General features: G+C 40.9%; 1 protein-coding gene across 1 annotated transcript in view; it reads right to left on the bottom strand.

Annotated features, from left to right (window-relative positions):
• Positions 1-25892, bottom strand: part of lgr4 (leucine-rich repeat containing G protein-coupled receptor 4) — a 161433-nt gene that overhangs the window by 92066 nt on the left and 43475 nt on the right. The window contains exon 2 of the mRNA XM_072272704.1: positions 18260-18331. Within this exon, the coding sequence (XP_072128805.1) occupies positions 18260-18331 (72 nt within the window). The remainder of the gene's footprint in view (positions 1-18259; positions 18332-25892) is intronic.

Raw genomic sequence — 25892 nt, forward strand, 5'->3', positions numbered from 1 at the left:
CAAGATGTTTCAACACGAAAGGAGCAACTAGGTAGGCAAGCAGACAGAAACCCACATGCCCAAGAAAGGAACAAAGGAAAGAAAAAATGATTGCAGTCAAGTGATTTTCTTCTGAATTTAGGTAAAAATAAATTTTAAACAATTTTAACTTGGGGAAAGACATCTTGAATAACAGACATTTTCAAAGAGCACAATGTAAAATAAGATGATATCCACCATCGGTACTCTGAAGTCATCCCTAGTGATGTCTTTTGTAATGGAGAAAAATTAAATATATTAAGGAAAATAATTGCCAGCACCAGAATATTACACTTCTGACATTCAAAGGTTTTTTATTGGACTGGTTTCCATTTTTGGGGATTCATCTTACTGTTACATGAAGCATTGATCAATCAGATTTAACCCTAGTATAAACAAGTTTAGTTGTATTCATGTAATTTATCAAAAATTCTAACCCTCAGTTAAAATAAGATTGAAGTCACAATGCATATTCTGTTGCTAACTCATTCAAGGCAAATTGGTTGCAAACTGTTAATGGAATAAAACTATACTCTCATTACAGAACATCAGACTAAACATAAAAAAAACTTTGCAATCACAAACTTAAGGGATTTGTAATGAAACAAATTGACAGTAAATGTCTTAACAAGATGGAAAATATTTAGGTGCTCAAGGCAAATCCTGTTTATTAAGCCTTAGTAACCAACCAACATTATACTTCATAATAAATCCATCTCCAGACTTTGGCAATCCTCCAAAAGACAGGATACAACTGGTGAAGTGTGGGAGGCTCCTGGCTGAGGAGTTCAGCCAATATTCATGCATAATCGTTCAACAAAGCCTATGAGGATGTATGCTTTTACAGTAGCAATCCAGTAAGATTTATCATTATTACAAGATTGATTTATTCCACATTGGTGTATTAGCAGACAAACCAACAAGGCACTTGCAACATGAAACAATTATATAATCAAGTGTCAAAGCATGCTAACAAAATGCATCATTTAACGGTTTGCACACAATAGGACCATACCCATACCATTTCCTACAACGCACAAGTATTTTTACACCAATAAAAACAAAAGCTACAATGACAGCAATCTTAACCTCTTTATACTGTTGAAATAGTTATACAAAACACTGGCACTGTCCACTTTTCTACACCATCATTCCCACCCCACCAACATCCAATTAGTAGCTATTAAAGACAGCGTAAAGCTGAGCCAATAGACATTTCTAGTTTTATGAGTTGCTCAGAACCAAACCTCAACATTAATTTGGACACCTTATTTTCACAAATGGGGAAGTATACAACCTCCAGTTAAGTGCACACCTCCTCCATCCAACTAAAACTTGGAATAACCCTCGAGAAATAAAACATAACCCAGCATTCCAACACCTCTGTAGTCTAACTTGCAATCTTCATTAGGAGACTAATAGCGTTCATACAAAATGTTCTTTTTAATTTTTAACTATTATTTACATTTGTTACCAGATGTAACAAAAAACAATATTTCTAATGGATTTAATTTCTAAACACGCTGATTGAAAGTAATGAGAAAATGCTAGAAATATTCAAGTTTGGTTGTAAATTAGCATTTGAGCAGCATTTCCACTTATTTCAGGTTTTCACCTTTTTTTCGATTTTCACTTATATAAATAAATGTGGCTAGAGTATAGATTTAGTGGCAACCAGTCCGCATGTGCCAGTTCTATATAGAATTAGCTTCTTGCTAATTAAGTTTGCACACCAAATAACTGAATCAAGTTAGTGCCCAGGCTTAGCAAATTTCTTTTTAGAATGAAGAAAGAACCTGACAACAAATAACATCTTGCTTAATACCACTACCAAAAGTGAAATTTCATTCCCAATTCTCTTCCCAGCACTCTACATGCCTCTCTCCAGTCAAAGGTGAATTCATGTTCTCCATCTCAAATAATTAGCTGAGGCTTGATTAGTGCTAAATGTTACCTATGTATGCCTTGGTATTTAATAAAATAGGGTTATAAAAGCAAGGGCAGGGAAAGATGCACTATTCTTCTGTGACAGGAATTGTAAACCCTTTAGGAAGAAAGGTAGGTTATCACTTAATTATTCACAATTCCAGCTTAGCATTTCCTTTTCACAAATTTTTAAAACCTGAGTTGTTTAACTTTTAGTAACTTTCATGTGTCTGAATATCAGGGTCATTTAGCTTCAAAGTAAGAAAGTTCAGGATAATGGTGAATGCAAACAGTGACTTCTGACAGCAAAGACACTCAGGAAAAATCCAGGCTTGTGTGGTTATTGTATAATTCAGGAACACCCTCTTTGGTCCACACTGAACATGATGTTGAATGAAGCTGAATCTCATCTGCTTGTACACAATTCCTCTCATTCCATTCCCTGCAAACTCGTGTGTCTAACAACTTCTTGAATGCCACAATCATATCTACTTCCACCACTACTTCTAGCTGTCCTTACCAGGCACCAAGTATCCCAGACGTCACCTTTAAACTTTTCCTGTCTCATTTTAAATCCATATCCTCTAGTACTCGACATTTCTACCCTGGAAAAAAAAGATTCTGACTGTTTACCCTATCTCTGTTTCTCAATGTTATTAACTTCTATCAGGTCTCTGCTCAGCCTCCAATGCTCCAGAAACAACAACCATGTTTGTCTAATCTCTTATACCTGTATCCTCTAATCCAGGCAGCACACTAGTAGACCTCTTCTGCATCCTTTATTGCACTTTTTATTTCTGTGATCTTGACAGCTGAAACAAGTTTTAATTTTACTATCTTACCATGGACCTCACTTAATGGAATTCAGGCCCTGTGTCCACAACCCAAAGTCTGATGTTTATTTTATTAAGACCATAGACATAGGAGCAAAATTAAGTTATTTGGCCCATCAAGTTTGCTCTGCCATTCAAACATACCTGATCCTTTCTCCCCCTCCTCAGCCCCACTCCTTGATCTTCTCCCCATAACCTTTGATGCCTTGTCCAATCAAGAACCCATCAAGCTCTACCTTAAATAAACCCAACAACCTATCCTCCTCAGCTGCTTGTGGCAACAAATTCCACAAATTCACCAGTCTCTGGCTAAAGAAATTTCTCCGCTTCTCTGCTCTGAATGGACACTCCTCTATCATAAGGCTGTGCCCTCTTGTCCTAGACCAGGGGTCGGCAACTTTTTTGCCTCTGTGGGCCGGATCGCGTATTAATGAGCAGACGGTGGGCCAGATAAATGCCATAAAAAACATCAAAGATGGGAATTATCCATTTAAATACATCGTTATGTTTTGCCTCAAATTAAATAATAATGCATGCTAGAAAATCATTTGTGCTTAAGGTTGCCTACCCCTGTCCTAGACCAAATCCTAGAAAAATTCTTTCCACATCTACTGTCTCGGCCTTTCAACATTCGAAAGATTTCAATGAGATTCATCCTTCTAAATTCCACCAAGTATAGACCCAGAGCTATCAAATATTCCTCGTATGATAACCCTTTCATTCCCAGAATCAACCTTGTGAACCCCCTCTGAACTCTCTCCAACACTAGGACATATTTTCTTAGATGAGGAGCCTAAAACTGTTCACAATACTGAAGGTGAAATCTCATCAGTACCTTATAAAGTCTCAGCATCACATCCCTGGTCTTATATTCTAGACCTCTTGAAATGAATGCTAACATTGCATTTGCCTTCCTCACCACCAACTGTACCTGCAAGTTAACCTTTACGGTATCCTGCACAAGGACTCCCAAGTCCCTCTGCATCTCAGATTTTTGGATTTTCTCCCCGTTTAGAAAATAGTCTGCACATATATTACTACTACCAAAGAGCATAACCATGCATTTTCCAACACTGTATTTCATTTGCCACTTTCTTGCCTGTTCCCCTAATCTGTCAAAGTCCTTCTGCAGCCAATCCATTACCTGAACACAACCTACCCCTCCATCAATCTTCGTATAATCTGCAAACTTGCCAACAAAGTATTTATTCCCTCATCTAAATCGTTGATATACAACATAAAAAGAAGGGACCTCTGCAGAACACCACTAGTCACTGACAGCCAACCAGAAAAGGATCCTTTTATTCCAACTCATTGCCTCCTACCAAGCAGCCAATGCTCTAACCATGCCAGTAAATTCCCTGTAATACCATAAGGTCTTAACTTGGTAAGCAGCCTCAAGCGTGGCACCTTGTCAAAGGCTTTCTGAATGTCCAAATATACAACTTCCACTGAATTCTCTTTATCTATCCTACTTGTAATCTCCTCAAACAATTCCAGCAGGTTTGTCAGGCAAGATTTATGCTGACTTTGTCCTACCTTGTCCTGTGTCACCAAGTAATCCATAACCTCGTCCTAACAATCGACTCCAACATCTTTCCAACCACTGAGGCCAGGCTAAGTGGTCTATAATTTCCTTTCTAATGCAGAGCAACATTTGCAAATTTCCAGTCCTCTGGCACCATGCCAGAGTCCAATGATCGATGAAAGATCATTACTAATGCCTTCATGATCTCGGTCACTATCAGAACCCTTATGTGCAGTTCATCCAGTCCGGGTGACTTATGTACCCTTACATCTTTCAGCTTTTTGAGCATCTTCCCCCTTGTAACAGTAACTGCACTCACTTCTCTTCCCTCATACCCATCAACATCTGGCAACCTGCTAGTGTCTCCCACAGTGAAGACTGATGCAAAATACTCATTTAGTTCAACTGCCATCTCCTTTTCTCCTATTATTATTTCTCCGACCTCATTTTCTAGTGGTCCTATATCCACTTCACCTCTCTTATTTTTTTTTTACATACTTGAAGAAGCTTTTAATATCTACTTTGGTATTATTTGCTAGCTTGCTTTCATATTTCATCTTTTCTCTCCTGCTGATTCTTTTAGTTGCTCTCTGTAGGTTTTTAAAAGTTTCCCAATCCTCCATTTTCCCATTAACTTTTGCTTTATTATATGCCCTCTCTTTGGCTTTTGCATAGCTTTGACTTCCCTTGTCACCTACAGTTCGTACTATTTTGCCATTTGAGTATTTTTTCATTTTTGGAATACATCTATCCTACACCATCAAAAAACACACACAAAAAATGCTGGTGAATGCAGCAGGCCAGGCAGCATCTATAGGAAGAGGTACAGTCGACGTTTCGGGCCAGGACCCTTCGTCAGGACTAACTGAAAGAAGAGGTTTGAAAGTGGGAGGGGAAGGGGGAGATCTGAAATGATAGGCGAAGACAAGAGGGGAGGGGTGGATCTAAGAGCTGGAAAGTTGATTGGCAAAAGGGATACCAGGCTGGAGAAGGGAGAGGATCATGGGACAGGAAGCCTAGGGAGAAAGAGAAAAGGGGAGGGGAGCCCAGAGGGTGGACAGCAGGCAAGGAGTTATAGTGAGAGGGACAGAGGGAGAAAAAAGAGAGAGGAAAAAAAGGGGGGTGAGGGAATAAAAAATATATTAAATAAATAAATAAGGGATGGGGTGTAAAGAGGAGGACGGGCATTAACAGAAGTTAGAGAAGTCAGTATTCATGCCATCAGGTTGGAAGCTACCCAGACGGAGTATAAGGTGTTGTTCCTCCAACCTGAGTGTGGCTTCATCTTGACAGTAGAGGTAGCCATGGATAGACATATCAGAATGGGAATGGGACGTGGAATTAAAATGTGGGACCACTGGGAGATCTTGCTTTCTCTGGCGGACAGAGCGCAGGTGTTCAGCGAAACATTCTCCCAGCCTGCGTCAGGTCTCGCCACTATATAAAAGGCCGCACCGGGAGCACCGGACGCAGTATATCACCCCAGCCGACTCACAGGTGAAGTGTTGCCTCACCTGGAAGGACTGTCTGGGGCCCTGAATGGTGGTGAGGGAGGAAGTGTAAGGGCATGTGTAGCACTTGTTCCGCTTAAAAGGATAAGTGCTGGGAGGGAGATCGGTGGAAAGGGATGGGGGGGAACGAATGGACAAGGGAGTCGCGTAGGGAGCGATCCCTGCGGAAAGCAAAAGGGTGGGGGGAGGGAATGAACAATATGCTTGGTGGTGGGGTTCCATTGGAGGTGGCGGAAGTTAAGGAGAATTATATATTGGACCCGGAGGCTGGTGGGGTGGTAGGTTAGGACCAGGGGAACCCTATTCCTAGTGAGGTGGCAGGAGGATGGGCTGAGAGCAGATGTGCGTGAAATGGAAGAGATGCATTTGAAAGCAGAGTTGATGGTGGAGGAAGGGAATCCTCCTTTTTTAAAAGAAGGAAGACATCTCCTTTGTCCTGGAATGAAAAGCCTCATCCTGGAAGCAGATGCGGCGGAGACGGAGGAATTGCAAGAGACAGGGTGGGAAGAGGAATAGTCCAGGTAGCTGTGAGCTACACCTTCCTCATTCTTCCAAGACTCACACCATTGCTGCTCTGCCATCATTCTAATTTAGAAGAAGCATCTCCTTCTAATTTACTTTAGTCAGCTCCTCCTTCATACCACTGTAATTCTGCTATGTCAGACTTTACTTTCTCCCTAACAAATTTCAAGTTGAACTCAACCATATTGTGATCACTGCCTCCTGAAGGTTCTTTTACCTTAAGCTATCTAATCACCTCCAGTTCATACATAATACCCAAACCAGTATAGCGGATCCCCTAGTAGGCTCAACAACAAACTGCTCTAAAAAGCCATCTTGTAGGCATTCAAAAACTTATTGTCTTGAGAACCATTAACCATCTGGCTCTCCCAATCAACCTGCAGGTTGAAATCTCCCATGATTATCATAACATTGCCCTGTTGACACACCCTTTTCTATTTCCCATTGTAATCTGTGGTCCATTTTTTTTTAACCAGCAGAGCCACACCACCACTTCTGCCTACCTTCCTATCCCTCCAATACAATGGGTAACTTTGGACATTCAGCTCCCAACTACAACCATCCTTCAGCCACGATTCAGTGAAGGCCACAACATTATACCTGACAATCTGCTATAGTGCAACAAGATCATCCATCTTATTTCTTTTACTCCATGCATTGAGACATAACACCTTGAGTAATGTATTTGCTACACTTTTTGACTCTGCATCCCTAATGCACTGACACTCACCCTGCTGACCACAATTTTGTCTTATCATCTGCATGCCCTTCCTGACAGTCTGAATGCATGCTATCTTTGCTTTTTTACCATCCATCCTATCTTGAGTCCTTTCACTCCGGTTCCTACCCCCTACCAAATTAGTTTAAACCCTCTCCAACAGCTCTAACAAATCTGCCTGTGAGAATATTGGTCCCCCTTGGGTTCAGGTGCAACCTGTCCCTTTTGTACAGGTCGTACCTCCCCCAGATCTCAATAATCCAAGAACCCGAAGTCTGCCCCCTGCACCAGCTTCTCAGCCATGCATTAATCTGCCAGAGCATCCTGTTTCTACCCTCATTGGTGTGTGGCAGAGGCAGCAATCAATTCTGCCTAGCCCTCTAAATTCTCTTTTCAGGTCCTCTTTGGTTTTCCTTCCTATATCATTGGTACCAATACATACCAAGACATCTGGCTGCTCTTCCTCCCCCTCCAAAATGCTGTGGATGTGATCCGAGACATCCCTGACCCTGGCACCTGGGAGGCAATTAGCATGCGTTGATGCATGCAGCCTAAAAGCAGGAGTAAAAGCCTGCAGACAAGGTCAACAATTTGAATAAAAACGTCATACATAAATTTACAAGACTTTTTAAAATTTACTTTTGATAAATTGCCAAAAGCTCAATGTATTCTTCTTAGGAAGTCCCGCAGAATCAAGAACAGTTATTTCCCGTCCAATTTTAAGGTAAGACATTGGAGCAGAATTAGGCCATTTTGCCCATTGAGTCTGCTCCACCATTCCATCATGGCTGATAGGTGATTTCCCATCAACCCCATGCTCCTGCCTTCTCCCTGTAACCTTTAATGCCTTTATTAATCAAGAACCTAGCAACCTCTGCTTTAAATATACCATTTAAGGATTATTTTTGAACAAGTCTTTCAGGAGAAAGTGCTCCCACAGCATTATAAAGCAGTTGCAAGATTTAGATGCAATGATGAAATGTGATAATTTCCAAATAAAGGTCATGTACAGCTTGGGGGGGGGGGGTACACAGGTGAGCATTGTTAGAACAGTACAAGTGGCCAGCAATCTGTAAAACTTGGAATGTGATAAAGTGGCAGTGTTCTATTATCCTAATCTCATCTTTCCTCTTACTCAGAACAGTTAAGGCTCACCTTCCATATTCAACAGATCATTATGTATTTTCCACCCTCTTCAATGTGATGAAACCAGTCAATTTTCCTCATTTCTCAGCATTCCAAAAAGGTCCATCCCTTCAATGCCTTCTTTGTTTACTTTTCCATCTCCACCAGCATCCACCTAACCAGCTCATAGTACTTGTACACATAATAGGACAACATACCACAACTTATCTTTTAACTTTTTTCCTTCCCAACATGCTGGGATGCTCCTTACAGGTGAAGTACTACCTGTATTGCCAACTTGGGGTATTGTATTTGGTGCCTAGAAAGTGATTCTCCCCCCCTCCCCCACACACCGCACAAAGGAGACTTATGGGTTCTGAGGTAGTCAATGAGGTCATTGTGGGAACCTCAGATCCTGCTGCTCATAGATGACACAGAAGGTGGCTAATTGTTTGATAGAAAGACTAGGAGGTGAGGAGGGGATTTGAAGAGGATGCAAGGAGGTATTGAGTTGTTTGTCATTTTTCAATCATTTGTATAAGACTAATACATGTTCTCAATGCATGGTAGTAATGGTTTCAATACCATTTTAAATGCTTCCTTCTACTTTTTAAGCAGTCATGAGAAAAGATTCCCTGGAGTCAGTGGGGAAGCTTTCAGAACATCCGTGTTTTTTTCCCCCAGTGTGTGCCTAGTTAACTCCTCCCACTGCAGAGCTCAGAAGATGGTATCTATTTATAGAGTTCGGTATTAGGCATGTGAATAACATGGCCAGCCTAATGTAACCAATTTAGAACAACTAGGATCTCAATGATAAGGATGCTGCACGCAAGAGAATGCTGATATCGATCTGCTCATTTTCCCAGGGAATATACACTTTCTTATTTCTGAACAAGTCTTTTTTGAGAAGGTGCTCCCACAGCATTGGAGGGAGGATTTTACAGGAACATTGATAGTTATACTTTTCCTGTACATCAAGATGCCTGCTTGTGATGGAGAGCGCTCAGTAAACACACTCCTCACGCGTGTGTGTACACATACACACATACTATACATACACACACATACATACACACACACATACACACACACACATATTATATATATATACACACACACACAACACACACACACACACTTGTTATTCCCCCGGTATATTCTATAACGGTGCTAAAGGGTTGGCTTTATGGTGCCTTTCCCCATAAACAGCAGAATATTCTATTTCTTTAGCAATGGGGATGTGTAAATGTGTATATATTGTTTGTATATTGTATTTAAGGTAGATACCTCTGTTTTGTAATATGATTGCAACTTACATTGTGGAGGGTATCATATTTTAATGCATGTGCAGTTTTAAATTAACTGTTGGTAACTAAAAATGGTATGCCTTAATGTCAGTTTAAAGGAGCTCATTGCTCTCAGGGGCAGAAAGAGATCGGACTTCCAAGAGTTCACACTGGAAAATAGTATGGAGCTAGTTATTGTGTTTTCTTTTAGATATCTTTTTATAAATATTGGCAGTTTTCTTTTCACCATTTTCGCTAATTTTTGTAAGTTTGGTTTTTTGAGGCACTTAATAAACACGCTTGCACTATAGTGCTAAGCAACTCTAGCCATTTTGTTCTTCGGTCATAACCCACGTATCCGTAGATTATGATTTGGTCTCAGAAACAGAGGGTAAGCATCAGTCCAGGACACTGCATTTGAGGTCCTCAAGACCATAAGACATAGCAGCAGAAATAGGTCATGAAGCCCTTCGAGTCTGCTCTGCAATTCCATCATGGCTGATCCTGGATCCCGTTCATCCCCTTACACCCGTCTTCTTGCCATATCCTTTGATGCCTTGACTGATCAAGAAACTATCAACTTCTGCCTTAAATATACCCACAGACTTGGCCTCCACTGCAGTCTATGGCAGAGGATTCCACAGATTTACTACTCGCTGGCTAAAAAAAAATTCCTCTTTACCTCTAGAAGGTTACTCCACAATTTTGAGACTATGTCTTCTAGCTCTGGATACCCCCACAATAGGAAACATCCTCTCCACATCCACTCTATCTAGTCCTTTCAACACTCGGTAGGTTTCAATAAGATCCCCATGCATTCTTCTAAATTGCAATGAATACAGGCCCAAAGCTGCCAAATGCTCCTCATATGTTAACCTCTTTATTCCCAGAATCATCCTTGTGAACCTCCTCTGGACTCTCTCCAATGACAACACACCCTTTCTGAGATATGGGGCCCAAAACTGTTAACAATACTCCAAGTGCAGCCTGACTAGTGTCTTATAAAGCCTCCTTGCTTTTATATTCTATCCCCCTTGAAATAAATGCCAACATTGCATTTGCTTTCTTTACCAGACTCAACCTGTAAATTAACCTTCTGGGAGTCTTGCACGAGGACTCCTCAGTCCCTCTGCACCGCTGATGTTTGAACCTTCACCCCATTTAGCTAATTGTTCCTTTTAACAAAATGTACTATCATACATTTCCTAACACTGTATTCCATATCCACCTTTTTACCAATTCTTCCAATTTGTCTAACCCCTGCTGCAATCACATTGCTTCCTCAACACTACCTACCCCTCCATCTAACTTCGTATCATCCACAAACTTTGCCACAAAGCCACCAGTTCCATTATCCAAATCACTGACAAACAATGTGAAAAGTAGCAGTCCCAATACTGACCCTCTGAGGAATACCACTTGTCACTGGCAGCCAACCAGAAAAGGCCCTTTTTACTTCCACTCACTGCTTCCTGCCTGTAAGCCATTCCACTATCCATGTCAGTATCTTTCCTGTAACGCTACGGAATTTTATCTTGCTAAGCAACCTCAGATGTGGCACCTTATCAAAAGCCTTCTGGAAATGCAAGTAAATGACATCCACTGCCTTTCCTTTTCCAAGCTGCCTGTTACTTCCTCAAAGAATTCTAACAGATTTATCAGGCAAAATTTCCCTTCAGAGAAACCATGCTGACTGTGACTTATTTTGTTACTAGTCTCTGAGTACCCTGAAAACTCATCCTTAGTAATAGACTCCAACACTTTCCCAACCTCTGAGGTTACACTAACTGGCCTATAATTTCCTCTTTTGTCTTCCTCCCTTCTTAAAGAGTGGAGTGGCATTTGCAATTTTCCAGTCCTCCGGGACCATGTTAGGATCAAGTGATTCTTAAAAGATCATGACCAATGCATCCATTATCTCTTCAGCAACCACTTTCCGGAGTCAAGTTGGGCTAGTTGACTTATCCACCTTAAGATCTTTGAGTTTGCCTCGCACTTTTTCCTTTTTAACAGTAATGACACTCATGGACCTCTTGGCATACAGCTAGTGTCATACTTCATCTTTTCCCTTCTTATTTCTTTTAGTTGCCTTTTGTTGGATTTTAAAAGCTTCCCAATCATCCAACTTCCCACTCACTTTTACTACCTTATACGCCCTCTCCTTGGCTTTTATGCATTTCTTAACTTCCTTTGTCAGTCACAGCTGTCTACCCCTGCCAATTGAGAACAACTTTCTCTGTTGGACCTATCTATCCTGCGCCTTGTGATCTATTCCCAGAAACTTCAGCTGTATCTGTCTGTCATCATCCCTGCCAGTATCCTCCTCTAAACTACCTGGGCAAGCTCCTCTTTCACACTTTTGTAATTCCCTTTGTTCCACTGCAGTATGAATTCAATCATATTATAATCACTGCCTCCTAAGGGTTCCTTTACATTAAGCTCCCCAATAAGATCTGGATTATTACACAACCAATAGCCTTTTCCCAAGTAGGTTCAAGCACTAGCTCCTCTTAACCATTCAACAAATTCCTTCTCTTGCGATCCGACACCAACCTGATTTTCCCAATTCCTATACATATTGAATTCCCCTATTCCCATTGTGGGATTACCCTTATTACATGCCTTTTCCAGTTCCCTTTGCAATCTCAACCCCACATCTTGGCTACTATTTGGACCAATTCCCATGTGTTTTTTTTTTTAAAACCCTTGCTGTTTCTTAACTCCACCCACAAAGATTCAACATTCTCTGACCCCATGTCTTTTTAAAGATGTAATTCCAACTCTTACCAACAAAACCACACCACCACCTATGCTTTGTGCCTGTCCTTTCAACACAAAGCATATTCTTTGATGTTAAGCTCCCAACTATGATCTTCTTTCAGCTACGACGCTGATGCCCGCAACGGCCTACTGACCAATCTCTAATTGTGCAATGAGTTCATCCACCTTATTCCAAATGCTACATGCATTTAAATACAGCACCTCCAGTCCTGCACTCTTCACCATTTTGAATTTTGCCTCTGTAGTACAATTTAACTCTTTGCTGTCTGCATTTGTACCCAAACATTGGCTAGTCCTTTTTATGTTACACCCATAATCTACTTGTAAACCTGCCGACACATTCTCAACACTATCATACCAGTTCCCATCCTCCTGCCATAATAGCTTAAACCACTCTGAATAGCTTTCGTAAATCTGACCACAAGCATACTGGTCCCCCTTGGATTCAAGTGCAATACATCCCTTTTGTACAGGTCCCACCTGCCCCAGAAGAGGTCCCAATTATCCAGAAATCTGAATCCTTGACCCTTGCTCCAATTCTTCAGCCATACATTTATCTGCCACCTCATTCTATTCCTATCCACACTGTCGCGTGGTTCAGGCAACAATTTCGAGATTGCTACATATGAGGTCCTGCCTCTCAGCTTCCCTACTAACTCTCTGTATTTTTTCAGGATCTTCCTTTTTCTACCTATGTTATTGGTATCAGCATGTACCATGACTTCTGCCTGTTCACTCTCCCTTTTTAGGATATTGTGGACTCATCCAGAAACATTGCAGACCCTGGCACCTGGGAGGCAAACTACCATCCATGTTTCCTTTTTTGCATCCACAGAATCACCAATCTGTCCCCCTGACTATAGAGTACCCTATTACTGCTGCCATCCTCTTCAGTTCCCTATCATTCTGATCCACAGGGCCTGACTCAGTGCCAGAGACACGGCCGCTGTTGCTTCCCCCAGGTAGGTCATCCAACAGTACTCAAAATGGAGCACATATTGTTGAGGGGGACGGCCATGTGCTTCAAATATACATTTCCTTAGTTGACCACAGGCCTGGGCTGACACATTAAATGTAATGCATTCAGGGTCTTATCGTGACTTTATATTGTTAAACAGCAATGTCATGCAGTAGAAGCAGGACTACATTCACCTCCATCTTGGCCTTCTGGATGTTACACATTACCCAGGCTAGCCACCCTATTTTAGTTCAATTGAATGAGATTAGGTGACTCATATTTCTAAGTCACAGATTTTATTGATTCACATTCAATTTTCTCTTTGGCCTAACTTCACTGTTACCCTTGCAATTTTCTTTTGAATTGATAATGTGAATGCTCCACTCGTGATTTTCTTTTAAATTTTCACCCTCGTGGATTTTAAATCCCAGGTCTTGATGTGACATTCAATTCTGAACTCTAACTATAGCATGATGTGAAACTATATTTTACACAGGCAAAACCTACTTCGTGACCAAGTAGTTCACAAAAAATCCGAAAGGAACAGGAAGAGAGATGCCAAATTCTTTGAGGATGTTTAAATGGGATCAAGATGATCAAATAAGTGGTAATGGCATAAATTCTGGAAAGGAGGGAGTCATTCCAGAACACAGCCAAATCAAAATGCCATGTCTATTACCCAACACAAATTAATGAAGGTAAGCATAGAGATTCAGGAAAGGATATGTTTGAAATTAGTTATAGAACTGTCAAATGGAAAGTCATTAGGTGGTATGGGGGCCATTTAACAATTTACTTAAGTGCCTCAGTGTAAACCAATTAACTACCTACAAAACATTCACAATTACTTTTGCGCCCCTCACTGAATCTTGTGACTCATCCTACCCAGCTAAATCTTTTTTTGGTGGGGGGGGGGATTTAAAATTCTTCATCTCTCTATCATTAAACCACCTCCAAGTCAATAAGATGCCTCCACTGACGATGGGACTTCATAAGAGCAGTTTCTGATTGCTTCAGAGTTAATTTTATAATAACTACTTTCATTAAAAAAAAAGCAATCACTAACATGAAACCTTCTCATTCTATGAATTGAAGAATAAGTTACGGAAACGTTAATTGGAGTAAGGGAAAATATGAGGCTATCAGGCAGGAACTTGGAAGCATAAATTGGAAACAGATGTACTCAGGGAAATGTACGGAAGAAATGTGGCAAATGTTCAGGGGACATTTGCATGGGGTTCTGAGTAAGTACGTTCCAGTGAGACATGGAACGGATGGTAGGGTACAAGATCCGGGGTGTACAAAGGCTGTTGTAAATCTAGTCCAAAAAAGAGCTTACGAAAGGTTCAAAAAAAAAAACAACTAGGTAATGATAGAGATCTAGAAGATTATAAGGCTAACAGGAAGAAGTTTAAGAATGAAATTAGGAGAGCCAGCAGGGGCCATGAGAAGGCCTTGGTGGACAGGATTAAGGAAAACCCCAAGGCATTCTACAAGTATGTGAAGAGCAAGAGGATAAGACGCAAGAGAATAGGACCAACTAAGTATGACAATGGAAAAGTGTGTATGGAACCGGAGGAAATAGCGGAAGTACTTAATGAATACTTTGCTTCAGTATTCATTACGGAAAAGGATCTTGGCGATCATAGGGATGACTTGCAGTGGATTCAAAAGCATGAGAATGTAAATATTAAGAAAGAGGATGTGCTGGAGCTTTTGGAAAGCATCCAGTTGGATAAGTCACTGGGACCGGCCGGGATGGTACCCCAGGCTATTGTGGGCAGCGAGGGAGGAGATTGCTGAGCTTCTGGCAATGATATTTGCATCATCAATGAGGACGGGAGAGGTTCCGGAGGATTGGAGGGTTGCAGATGTTGTTCCCTTATTCAAGAAATGGAGTAGGGATAGCCCAGGAAATTATAGCCCAGTGAGTCTTACTTCAGTGGTTGGCAAGTTGATGGAGAAGATCCTGAGAGGCAGGATTTGTGAACAATTGGAGAGGCATAATATGACTAGGAATAGTCAGCATGGCTTTGTCAAAGATAGATCGTGCCTTACGAGCCTGATTGAATTTTTTGAGGATGCGACTAAGCACACTGATGAAGGTAGAGCCGTAGATGTAGTGTATACGGATTTTAGCAAGGCATTTGATAAGGTATCCCATGCAAGGCTTATTGAGAAAGTAAGGAGGCATGGGATCCAAGGGAACATTGCTTTGTTGATCCAGAACTGGCTTGGCCACAGAAGGCAAAGAGTGGTGGTAGACAGGTCATATTCTGCATGGAGGCTGGTGACCAGTGGTGTGCCTCAGGGATCTGTTCTGGGACCCCTACTCTTTGTGATTTTTATAAATGACCTGGATGAGGAAGTAGAGGGATGGGCTAGTAAATTTGCCGATCACACAAAGGTGTGGGGTGTTGTGGGTGTTGTGGATAGTGTGGAGGGCTGTCAGAGGTTACAACGGGACATTGATAGGATGCAAAACTGGGCTGAGAAGTGGCATATGGAATTCAACCCAGATTAAGCGTGAGGTGGTCCATTTTGGTAGGTCAAATATGATGACAGAATATAGTATTAATGGTAAGACTCTTGGCAGTGTGGAGGATCAGAGGGATCTTGGGGTCCGAGTCCATAGGACACTCAAAACTGCTGCGCAGGGTGACTCAGTGGTTAAAGCGGCATACAGTGCATTGGCCTTCATCAATCATGGGATTAAGTCTTAAGAGCCAAGAGGTAATGTTGCAGCTATATAGGATCCTGGTCAGACCCACTTGGAGTACTGTGCTCAATTCTGGTCACCTCACTATAGGAAGGATGTGGAAACCATAGAAAGGGTGTACAGGAGATTTACAAGGATGTTGCCTGGATTGAGGAGCATGCCTTATGAGAATAGGTTGAGTGAACTCGGCCTTTTCTCCTTGGAGCGACAGAGTATGAGAGGTGACCTGATAGAGGTATACAAGATATTGAGAGGCATTGATCGTGTGGATAGTCAGAGGCTTTTCCCCAGGGCTGAAATGGCTAGCGCAAGAGGGCATGGTTTTAAGGTACTTGGAAGTAGGTACAGAGGAGATGTCAGGGGCAAGTTGTTGTTGTTGTTGTTGTTGTTTTTAAAAAAAAAATGCAAGAGAGTGGTGAGTGCGTGGAATGGGCTGCCGGTGGCAGTAGTAGAGTTGGAAACAATAGGGTCTTTTTAAGAGACTCTTGGGTGGCTACATGTTGCTTAGAAAAATAGAGGGCTACGGTTAAAGCCTAGGTAGTTCTAAGGTAGGGACATGTTCAGCACAGCTTTGTGGGTCGAAGGGCCTGTATCGTGCTGTATGTTTTCTATGTTTCTAATCCCGGAGCAAACTGGTGTTAATATTCCTTAACTGTTAATCATTGGGCCACCCTGACCATCTATTGCTTGTTCTGTTTCCTACTTAATAGAATGCCAAGCTCATCAACTGCAGGCCACATCCTCCATGTTATTATGTCCAGCCTGGTGTTTGTATTTCCCACTTCATGCAGTTGTCATAACAGAGCTTGAGATAGTGAACTGTTTTCATCTAACCACAATAAAATGAATGATCATAGAGGATTAAAAAGGGGGGGGGAGGGGGAACAAGACTCCTCCCATTTATCTTTATTTCTAAAATAAAAGCAAACCAACATATTTGACAGTATTTTATTCATACAATTTGAACAATTGAAACATTATGTAGATGCACACAGGTGGCACACTAAATTGCACACCATCTTTAATTGCAAAAGTATAAATAACTAGTATGATTCAATTCAATTTATTAAGCAAAGTTTGTTTCTCTGATCTTCCCATTTGAGTTTATACTTTGTCCTACTCTGTATTCTGCAACAAAGTAATAGCTTTACAGTGACCCAAAGTAACCAACCCATGAAGGAAACAAGTCCTGAAATCATGGTCTGTAATTGTGTCAATTTCAAATACAACATGAAATGATTGAAACACCCAAATTTAATATACAAATATATCTGACACTTGTTTTTAGCATCACAAATTTAACTTTTAGCATTAGTCATTTGTAGAGCAGGGTGCATTAATCTGGCTGCCAAATAAAATCATAGATGATGACACCATTCAAATCATTAAGCCAATGTCAGAGAAAAGTGCTTGCCAAGCAGACATCATGGGAGCAAAATCCAAGTACTAAGCAGTCTACCATTTGTTGTTTAATGAATTCTCAGTCAGTCATTGCAAATTTGTGCCAATTTTGAATTGGAGAAGAAAGAAACAGTGGGAAACAAAAGCAATAAAGTATAAGTGTTATCAATTCAATACCATTTTAATATTTCAGGAATGTCTTTAACAACTAATAGCCTGAGAAATCCTAAGCATACTTACATAATGATGGTAACAGTTTCAAAAATGCTGGCAAAAACACACTTGAGCCTTAACTAAACAGCTCACTGCACAAGAGTTGCTTATATGCAATGTTTATTCAATGAGGTTAGCAGACTTTCAGCTGGAAAAATGCAACTGTCTGAATAACATCTTTTCCCCTTTGTGGTTGGAAAGCAAAGAATTGAAGCAAGGTTCAGAGGTGGGAAGCAAATAAGGGAATGCATAGGACAGGAGCAGTGGTTGTGTGAACTGATGAGATTTAGAGGTGGACTGGGCATCCTAGAGAGGATTGTGTTTTGCAACTTTATAGCCCTGGCCAAAAATTACAATATTTGTGTTTAATTACTCTATGAATATGGATGCCCGAATGGTCTCATATGTATAACTCAGCCAATTACAATTTAACTTCACAAACAATACTTTCTCCTTGATAAAACATCAAATATGTTTGCACATAATTCACATTCATTTGGTTTATTTGACCTATCTGCCCTCTGTTTAAACCAGTGACCTTCATTGGACACCTTATCTTGTCCCTTACCCCATCAATTACAATAATATCTAAATTGCTCTGGTTTCTGCAAGATGCTAGGCATCCTTACATTAAGAAGTCTTAATAACTCATGAACTGGCATATAAAACTTGCAATTCAAAGCCCAAGTCATAATTGCATCTTACATTCAAGATACTTACAATTCTTCAAGATATGGAAGTTTTTGGAAGGAGTCTGGCTGCAGCTCAGTGATGTTATTCATGCTTGCATCTCTGTGAAACAAAAGTGTTTATACAGTCAGTATAACTACAACCAATACTGCCAATTTAAAAACAGATTATACGTTTACTTTCTCAGCAAATCAAGCAGATTTTAAACTAACCACTTTTCTTTTTTTTTAAGCACTAAGTCCCTTCCGAGATCATGTAAACCAGTGTTGCTAGCGGATACCTTGCAACGTTATCTGATACTATTAACAGTTACACAAATTACAAGCTTCATCTAGTTATCAGCTGGATAACTAAATTGCAATCATAAAGTCAGGCCCTTTTATTGACTAGTGGGGCTAAATATGGCACTTCAACTGACATCTTAGATGAGCTTCATCAACTCTTTTTAAAACCAGAAAAAGATGGTCTCTTTACCTCAGCTTGTCAACGGGTAAATTTAATGAGTCTGGTTTAATGAAAGAGTAGCAGATGCTCTATTCCTCCATAAAGAGTAGTCACAAAACAAAAAAAATTATATTGCATCACATAAAGGTGACCTGTTTTCCAACAGCTTGACTAATCAGAAACTATTCAGGTTGGGCTCACATGCCTCACCCATGATTCCAAGGCCAGACTATTCCAGTTGTTATTTTATACGCTGGTAACTGGCTTAGCATGTAGGATCTATTCCCAGGAATGACAATATTAATAGGATCAGCACTAAAATAAAGGTTATTATATTCCCACATGCTGCTCCAGGTTCAAGTTTATTATCATTCAATCATATACATGTAATCCACCAAACAAAACAACATTCCTCTGGACCAAAGGGCACAACAAAGTAATATTACTACAAATAAATTAATGTTCATTTCTAACAAGTTAAAAAGTAAACAGAATAATGCTACTAGCGCTTCATACATGATGAGACCTGGTAAGTGGCAGAATTCAGTTGTCTCATGACTTGAAAAAAGAAGCCATTTCTCATCCAAACAGTTCTTGTCCTCATGCTATAGTATCTACTGCCTCATGATAGGTGGTCAGATTGTTGAATGATTGGGAGGGATCACTGACAATGCTAAGAGCCCTACGTACACAACACTCCTGGTCAATATCTGGAAGGGTGGGAGAGAGATCCTGATGATCCTCTCAGCAGCCCTTGGAATCCTTTGTAGGGTCTTGAACTCAGATGCCTTGAAATACGTGTAGTAGACAATGATGCAGATGGTCAGGACACTATCAATGGAGCTCCTATAAAAAAAAGTTAGAATTGGAGTGGGGGGTGGGGGGAGACCTTGCTTGCCTCAATCTCCTTAGGAAGTGGAATGCTGCTATGCCTTCTTGACTAAAGAGATGGTGTTGAGGGACAAGGTGAGATCATCCATTTTGAAAACTCCCAGAAACCTGGTGCCCCTAACTTTCACCACTGAGGAACCTTTTCCATGCAGTGAGGAGTGGTCAGCCTCTACGTTCCTAAAGTCCACAATCATCTATTTAAGTCTTGTCTATATTGAGACCCAAATTGTGTGCTCACACCATTCTTCTTCCTCTCTGTATGCAGTCTCATCATAATTTTGATGACATCAACCACCATTGGGTCATCAGCAAACTTGATTCTGTTTGAGCTAGATCTTGCAGTACAGTCATCTGTCAGCAGCATGAACAGTAGCATGATGGAGCTTGAGATGTTGCTGCCAACTCGGACTGACGGTGGTCTTTCTGTCAAGAAGTCTAAGATCCAGTTACAGAGAGAGATGTTGAGACCTAATAATGACAGTTTACCGACCACCCTTTAAGGATCATAATAAAGTCAGTAAACGACATACTGGCATATAAGGAACCATTTTTCACGTGGGACAGGATGAAGTGGAGAGCAGAGGCTATGTCACCATCAGTGGACTGATTTGAGCAAAAAGCAAAATGGAAAGGGTCCAGTGGGAGAATATGAAAATCAATGCCTGAATTATCTCCCAGGCCAACACCCCCAAGATTTTTAGAATATCATTACTCTCAGTCAGCTATGTTGGGCAGCCTACCTCATTTGCATGCCCAAGAACAGACACCAACAGGTGCAAGAGCAAGCAGTGATGTTAAGGCTTTAGCTCTTCGAGGTTTCAGCGAAAAGAGTCTTCACTCAGATAAAGCAAAGGAAAGAAAAGCTCAAGTTTTTTTTCCCTTCTCTTCTTTATTTCTGCTCAGCTAGGACAGTAGAGATGCCAGGAGGGATAGTGAAATGTTCATCTTGTGGAAAACAGGGAAGCCTCCAGTGTACCTGACCATGACAACTGCAAAAAAAAAATACATCTTGCTGCAGCTTCTAACGAACCACATTAAGGAGTTGGAGATGGAACTCGATGAACTCCAGATCATTCAGGAGACGGAAGGGGTGATAGATAGGACATAGAGAGGTAATTACACGGAAGGTGCCGGACACAGGAAAGTGGGTGACAATCAGGAAGAGGAAAGGGGTTAAGGAACCAGTGCAGAGTACCCCTGTGGCCATCCCCCTCAACAACAGGTATATCACTTTGGGTACTATTGGGGAGGAATGACCTGAAAGGGGTCACAGAGGCAGACTCAGTGACTCGGGGGGGGGAGGGGAAGGCACAGTGCTGTGAATACAAGGATTCCCGGATGGTATGTTGCTTCCCAGGTGCCAAGGTCTGAGATATCTCCAATCGAGTCCTCAGCATTCTTAGGTGGGAGGATGAACAGCCAGAAGTCGTGGTCTATGTAGGTACTGATGACATGGGTAGGACGAGCAACAAGGTTCTGCATAGAGAGCTCATGGAGTTAGGTGCCAAGTTAAAGGGCAAGATCTCCAGGGTTGTGATCTAAGGATTGCTACTCATGCCACATCTGAGTGAGGATAGAACTAAGAAGATTATGCTGGTGGAGAATTTATGGAGGCAAATGTTGGTAAGACCTCAGAAAAAGTTAGGAATCAATAGGTTGAGCACGGTGTAACAGTATTGTAGGGAAAGTTAATAATAGTGTTGAAGGTGAGGTAGCTGGTTTACAAACGGGGCAATGTGTAGTGAGGAGAGGCTGTTGATAGGGCAAAATTGCAGTCAACAGAATGAGTTGCAAAATAAAAAGCAAAAAGGGTGAATGCAGGACTGAAGGTCTTGTATCAGAATGTATACAGAATATGAAATAAGGTAGATGAACTTGCAGCATAGTTGCGGATTGGCAGGCATCACTGAACCATTGCTGAAAGATTGTCGCTGGGAGTTTAAAGTCCAAGGATACACATTATATTGAAAGGACAGAAAGGAAGGTGGGTGGGGGGGGGTGGGGGGAGGGTAATGTTGCTCTGTTGATAAAAGATGAAAGTAAAATATTAGAAAGAGGTGATGTGGGGTTGGAAGGCGTTGATTCATTGTGGATAGAGCCAAAGAACTGCAAGGGTAAAGAGATCCAGACACCCACCATCCCCTCCCCCCACCAAAGAGTAATAAGGATGGAGTCTACAAATTACAACGGGAAATAAAAAATGCATGTCAAAAGGGCAACGTTACAATAGTCATGGGGGACTTCCATAGCAGGTAGATTGGGAAAATTGGATTGGTGCTGGAGGGTGAATTTCTAGAGTATCCATAAGATGCCTTTTTAGAGCAGCTTGTAGTTGAGCTCACTAGAGGATCAGCTATTTTGGATTGGGTGTTGTGCAATGAACCAGAATTAATTAGAGAGCTTAAGGTAAAAGAACCCTTAGGGGAGAAGTGATCAAAATATGATCACATTCACTCTGAAAGTTGAGAAGGAGAAGCTAAAGTCAGATGTATCAGTATTAGAGTGGAGTAAAGGGAATTAGTGGCACAAGAGAGGAGTTGGTAGAACTGATTGCAAAAGAACAGTGGGAGGGTTGACAGCAGAGCAGCAATGGCTGGAATTTCTCGAAGCAATTCGGAAGGCACAGAATATATACATCCCAAAGAGGAACAAGTATTCTAAAGGAAGGATGCCACAACCGTGGCTAACAAGAGAAGTCAAAGCCAACAATAAAAGCTAGAGAGGGCCTATAATAGAGCAAAAATTAGTGCAAAGTTAGAGGACTGGGAAGATTTTAAAAATCAGAGGCAACTAAAGAAGTCATTAAGGTAAAGATGGAATACCAAAGCCTATAATATTAAAGGGGACTCGAAAAGTTTCTTCAGATACATAAAGTATAAAAGAGGACAGAGTGGATATTGGACCACTGGAAAACAATGTTGGACAGGTAGTAAAGGGGAACACCGAAAGAGCAGATGAATTGAGCAAGTATTTTGCATCAGTCTTTGCTGTGGAAGTCACTAGCATTTGGTGGATGTTCCAGGTGTTAGGAGGCATGAAATATGTGAAGTTACCATAACTAGAAAAGTTTCTTGGGAAACTGGAAGGTCTGAAGGTAGATAAGTCACCTGGACCAAATGAATAAGGCAGCTGAAGAGATTGTGGAGGCATTAGTAATGATCTTTCAAGAATTACTAGAATCTGGAATAGTTCAAAGGACTGGAAAATTGCAAATGTTGCGCCACTCTTCAAGAAGTGACAGAGGCAGGAGAAAGGAAACTATAGGACGGTTAGTCTGGTTGGGAAGATGCTGGAGTCAATTAAGAATGAGGTCACAGGGTATTTGAAGGCACATGATAAAATAGGCTGTAGTCAGTGTAGTTTCCTCAGGGAAAAACCTTGCCTGACAAATCTGTTCTTATTTCTTCAAAGAATTATAAGCAGGATTTCTTTAAAGAAGAACCAGTTGATGTTGTGTAATTGGATTTTCATGTCTTGACAAGGTGCCACATAAGGTTAGTTAACAAACTATGAGCCCATGATATTACAGGAAAGATTTTAGCATGGATAAAGCAGTGGCTAATTGGCAGAAGGCAAAGAGTGGAAATAAAGGGAGCCTTTACTAGCTGGCTACCGATGACTAGTGGTGTTCTATAGGAACAGTGTTGGGGCCAATCCTTTTTACATTATATGTCAATGATTTGGATGATGGAATTAATAGCTTTGCTGCACATTTTGCATATAATATGAAGACAGGTGAAGGGCCAGGCAGTTTTGAGGAAGTAGAGAGGCTACAAGAAAGACTTAGATTAGGAGAATGGGCAAACAAATAGCAGATGGAATAGTGTCTAGAAATGGTCATGCACTTAGGTAGAAGTAGTAAAAGTGTAGACTATTTTCTAAGTGGAGAGAAAACACAAAAAAAAAACAAGGCACAAAGGGGCTTGGGAATCCTTGTGCAGCATTCCCTTAAGGATAATTTGCAGTTTGAGTCTGTGGTGAGGAAGGCAAATGCATTAGTTTCAAGAGGACCAGAATATAAAAGCAATGTAATGTTGAGACTTTATAAAGCATGAGCGAGGCCTCTCGGAGTATTGTGAGCAGTTTTGGGCCCCTTGTTCTAGAAAGGATGTGCTGAACTAGACAGGGTTCAAAGGAGGTTCATGAAAATGATTCCAGGACTGAATGGCTTATCATAGGAAGAATGTTTGATGGCTCTTGTCTTGTATTCACTGGAATTCAGAAAAATGAGCAGGGACCTCATTAAAACCTATTGAATGGTCTTGATAGAGTGGATATGGAGAGGATGTTTTCTATGATGGAGGAGTCTAAGACAAGGACACATCCTCAGAATAGAGAAGGAGTAATTTCCTTATCCAAAGAGTGGCAAATCTGTGGAATTATTTCCCACAGGCAGCGGTGGAGGCCAAGTATTTCTGTATATTTAAGGCAGAGGTTGATAGAGTCTTGTTTGCCAGGGCATGAAGGAATATTGGGGGGGGGGGGGGAAAGAGGCAGGAGATTGGGGCTAAAATGAAAATTGGATCAGCCTTGGTAAAATGGTGAAGCAGACTTGATGACTAAATAGCCCAATTCTGCTCCTATATCTTATGGTTATATGGTCTTACGGTCTTAAGTACCCCTGCGTTAGCTACAGAAAGAGCACACCATCTTACAAATTGTCTACCCACCTGCCCAATAAGCCATTCAAGGGCAAGTTTCCTATTGCCATGCCAGCCACTTCAGAGGCCATAAAACCTGTGTTGGAAGCAATCATCTTCCAACCCAAGAGATTGCCCTAGAACAAGAATAATATGAAGAGCTGATGGCAACACTGTCAGGAACCTAGTGTAAACTCTTTACTGTTCACTGCAGTGCCAGGAACCTGGCTTGTACCTCTTCATCAAAATCTAGTGCAAATTTAGCAATGAATCAAATGACTGCTCAGTGAGGAGAGACTGCTGGGTGAGCTAAGACAAGCAGTGGAGTTTTGATTTGAACTCTGGCTAGAGAGCATTGGTAACATTTGCTATGTCTAATCAACTCTGGGACAAAAGGAAGGGACCTCTAGTGTCCTCCCTTTATTGGGATTTTACCAGAGAGATTTCTGGCTCGTGGGAGACTATGCACACAGTACACCATGGACACTTCCAAATCTTCCATTAAACAATGTATACCTTAAGGTACCAATCTATACATTATGATTTAGAAAAACAACCAATTTATGAAATGGATTACTAAATTTATCAGAAAAGAATTCAATAACACAGGTTATAATTCAGGGCAATGCAAGAAAATAGGAAACAAAGAATTAATGCTATTAAAGAGTAGTAATTAGGTACTATATAATAAATCACTGGTTACAACCTGGAATTGGAGTATCATTGTCACATGTATGAAGCCTATCTTGCATACTGTTCATACAGATCAAATTGTTATACGATGGGTTGAGGTAGAACAAAGTAAAACAATAACAAAGCAAGTGTAACAGCTACACAATAAGGTGCAAGATCACAATGGAGGTAGATTATAAAGCGTAGTGTCAGCTTTATCACATTGGTGAACAATTACAGTAGGGTACAGACTTTCCTTGGCCCTGATGATCCGTGCTTTCAAGTGTTTGTGTCTTCTGTTGAAGAAGGCAGGAGAGAAATATCTGGGGTGGGTGGAATCTTTGATTATTCTTCACTGAGACTGTCCATGGGGGAGGAGGAAGAGAGAGGAATGAAAACAAGTTTGGACCAAATTCATACCTCCTACCCTAATAATTGCATCCAACCTTCTAACTACATGAAATTCAGAGCAGAAAACTAATAAATAAGAAATATCAAGGAATAAAATGGAGCTAATAGAGCAGAGTTAAGCAGGTTACTGGAGCTTCTGAGCAGCATAGAACTCATCATTCAAGATCATGACGTGCACACACCACACACTACTTTTTCTGGTTATCTAATGGAAGGCCAAGGTCCCGGTACACAAGTTTATAAAAGTTCACCTTGACTTAAATGATCAAATTGAAACTAAATCAACTCTCTATCAGATTCGGGTTAGAAGCAATCCATTTTCTGCAAAAAGATTCGTACTGTATTTGGAAGCTGTAAAAACTTCAGGTAGGTTCTTTACTAAATGCATCTACACTTATACATGATTTTGTTGTACATCCAAAATTCTAGTTTGTACAGTTAGAATAATATATCCTTGCAGAAACTTCGTTCTTTATGGCTTTGCATTATGTCAAACATTTTGACAAGAGAAAGTTCCACCTCCTAGTTTGAAAATACACTTTTCTAAATAATTTATCTACTGTACATAAATTTCCAAAATTCTCAGGCAAATAATAGCACTGCTT

The sequence above is a fragment of the Mobula birostris genome, chromosome 11 (assembly GCF_030028105.1).
Source record: "Mobula birostris isolate sMobBir1 chromosome 11, sMobBir1.hap1, whole genome shotgun sequence".
NCBI lineage: Eukaryota > Metazoa > Chordata > Chondrichthyes > Myliobatiformes > Myliobatidae > Mobula > Mobula birostris.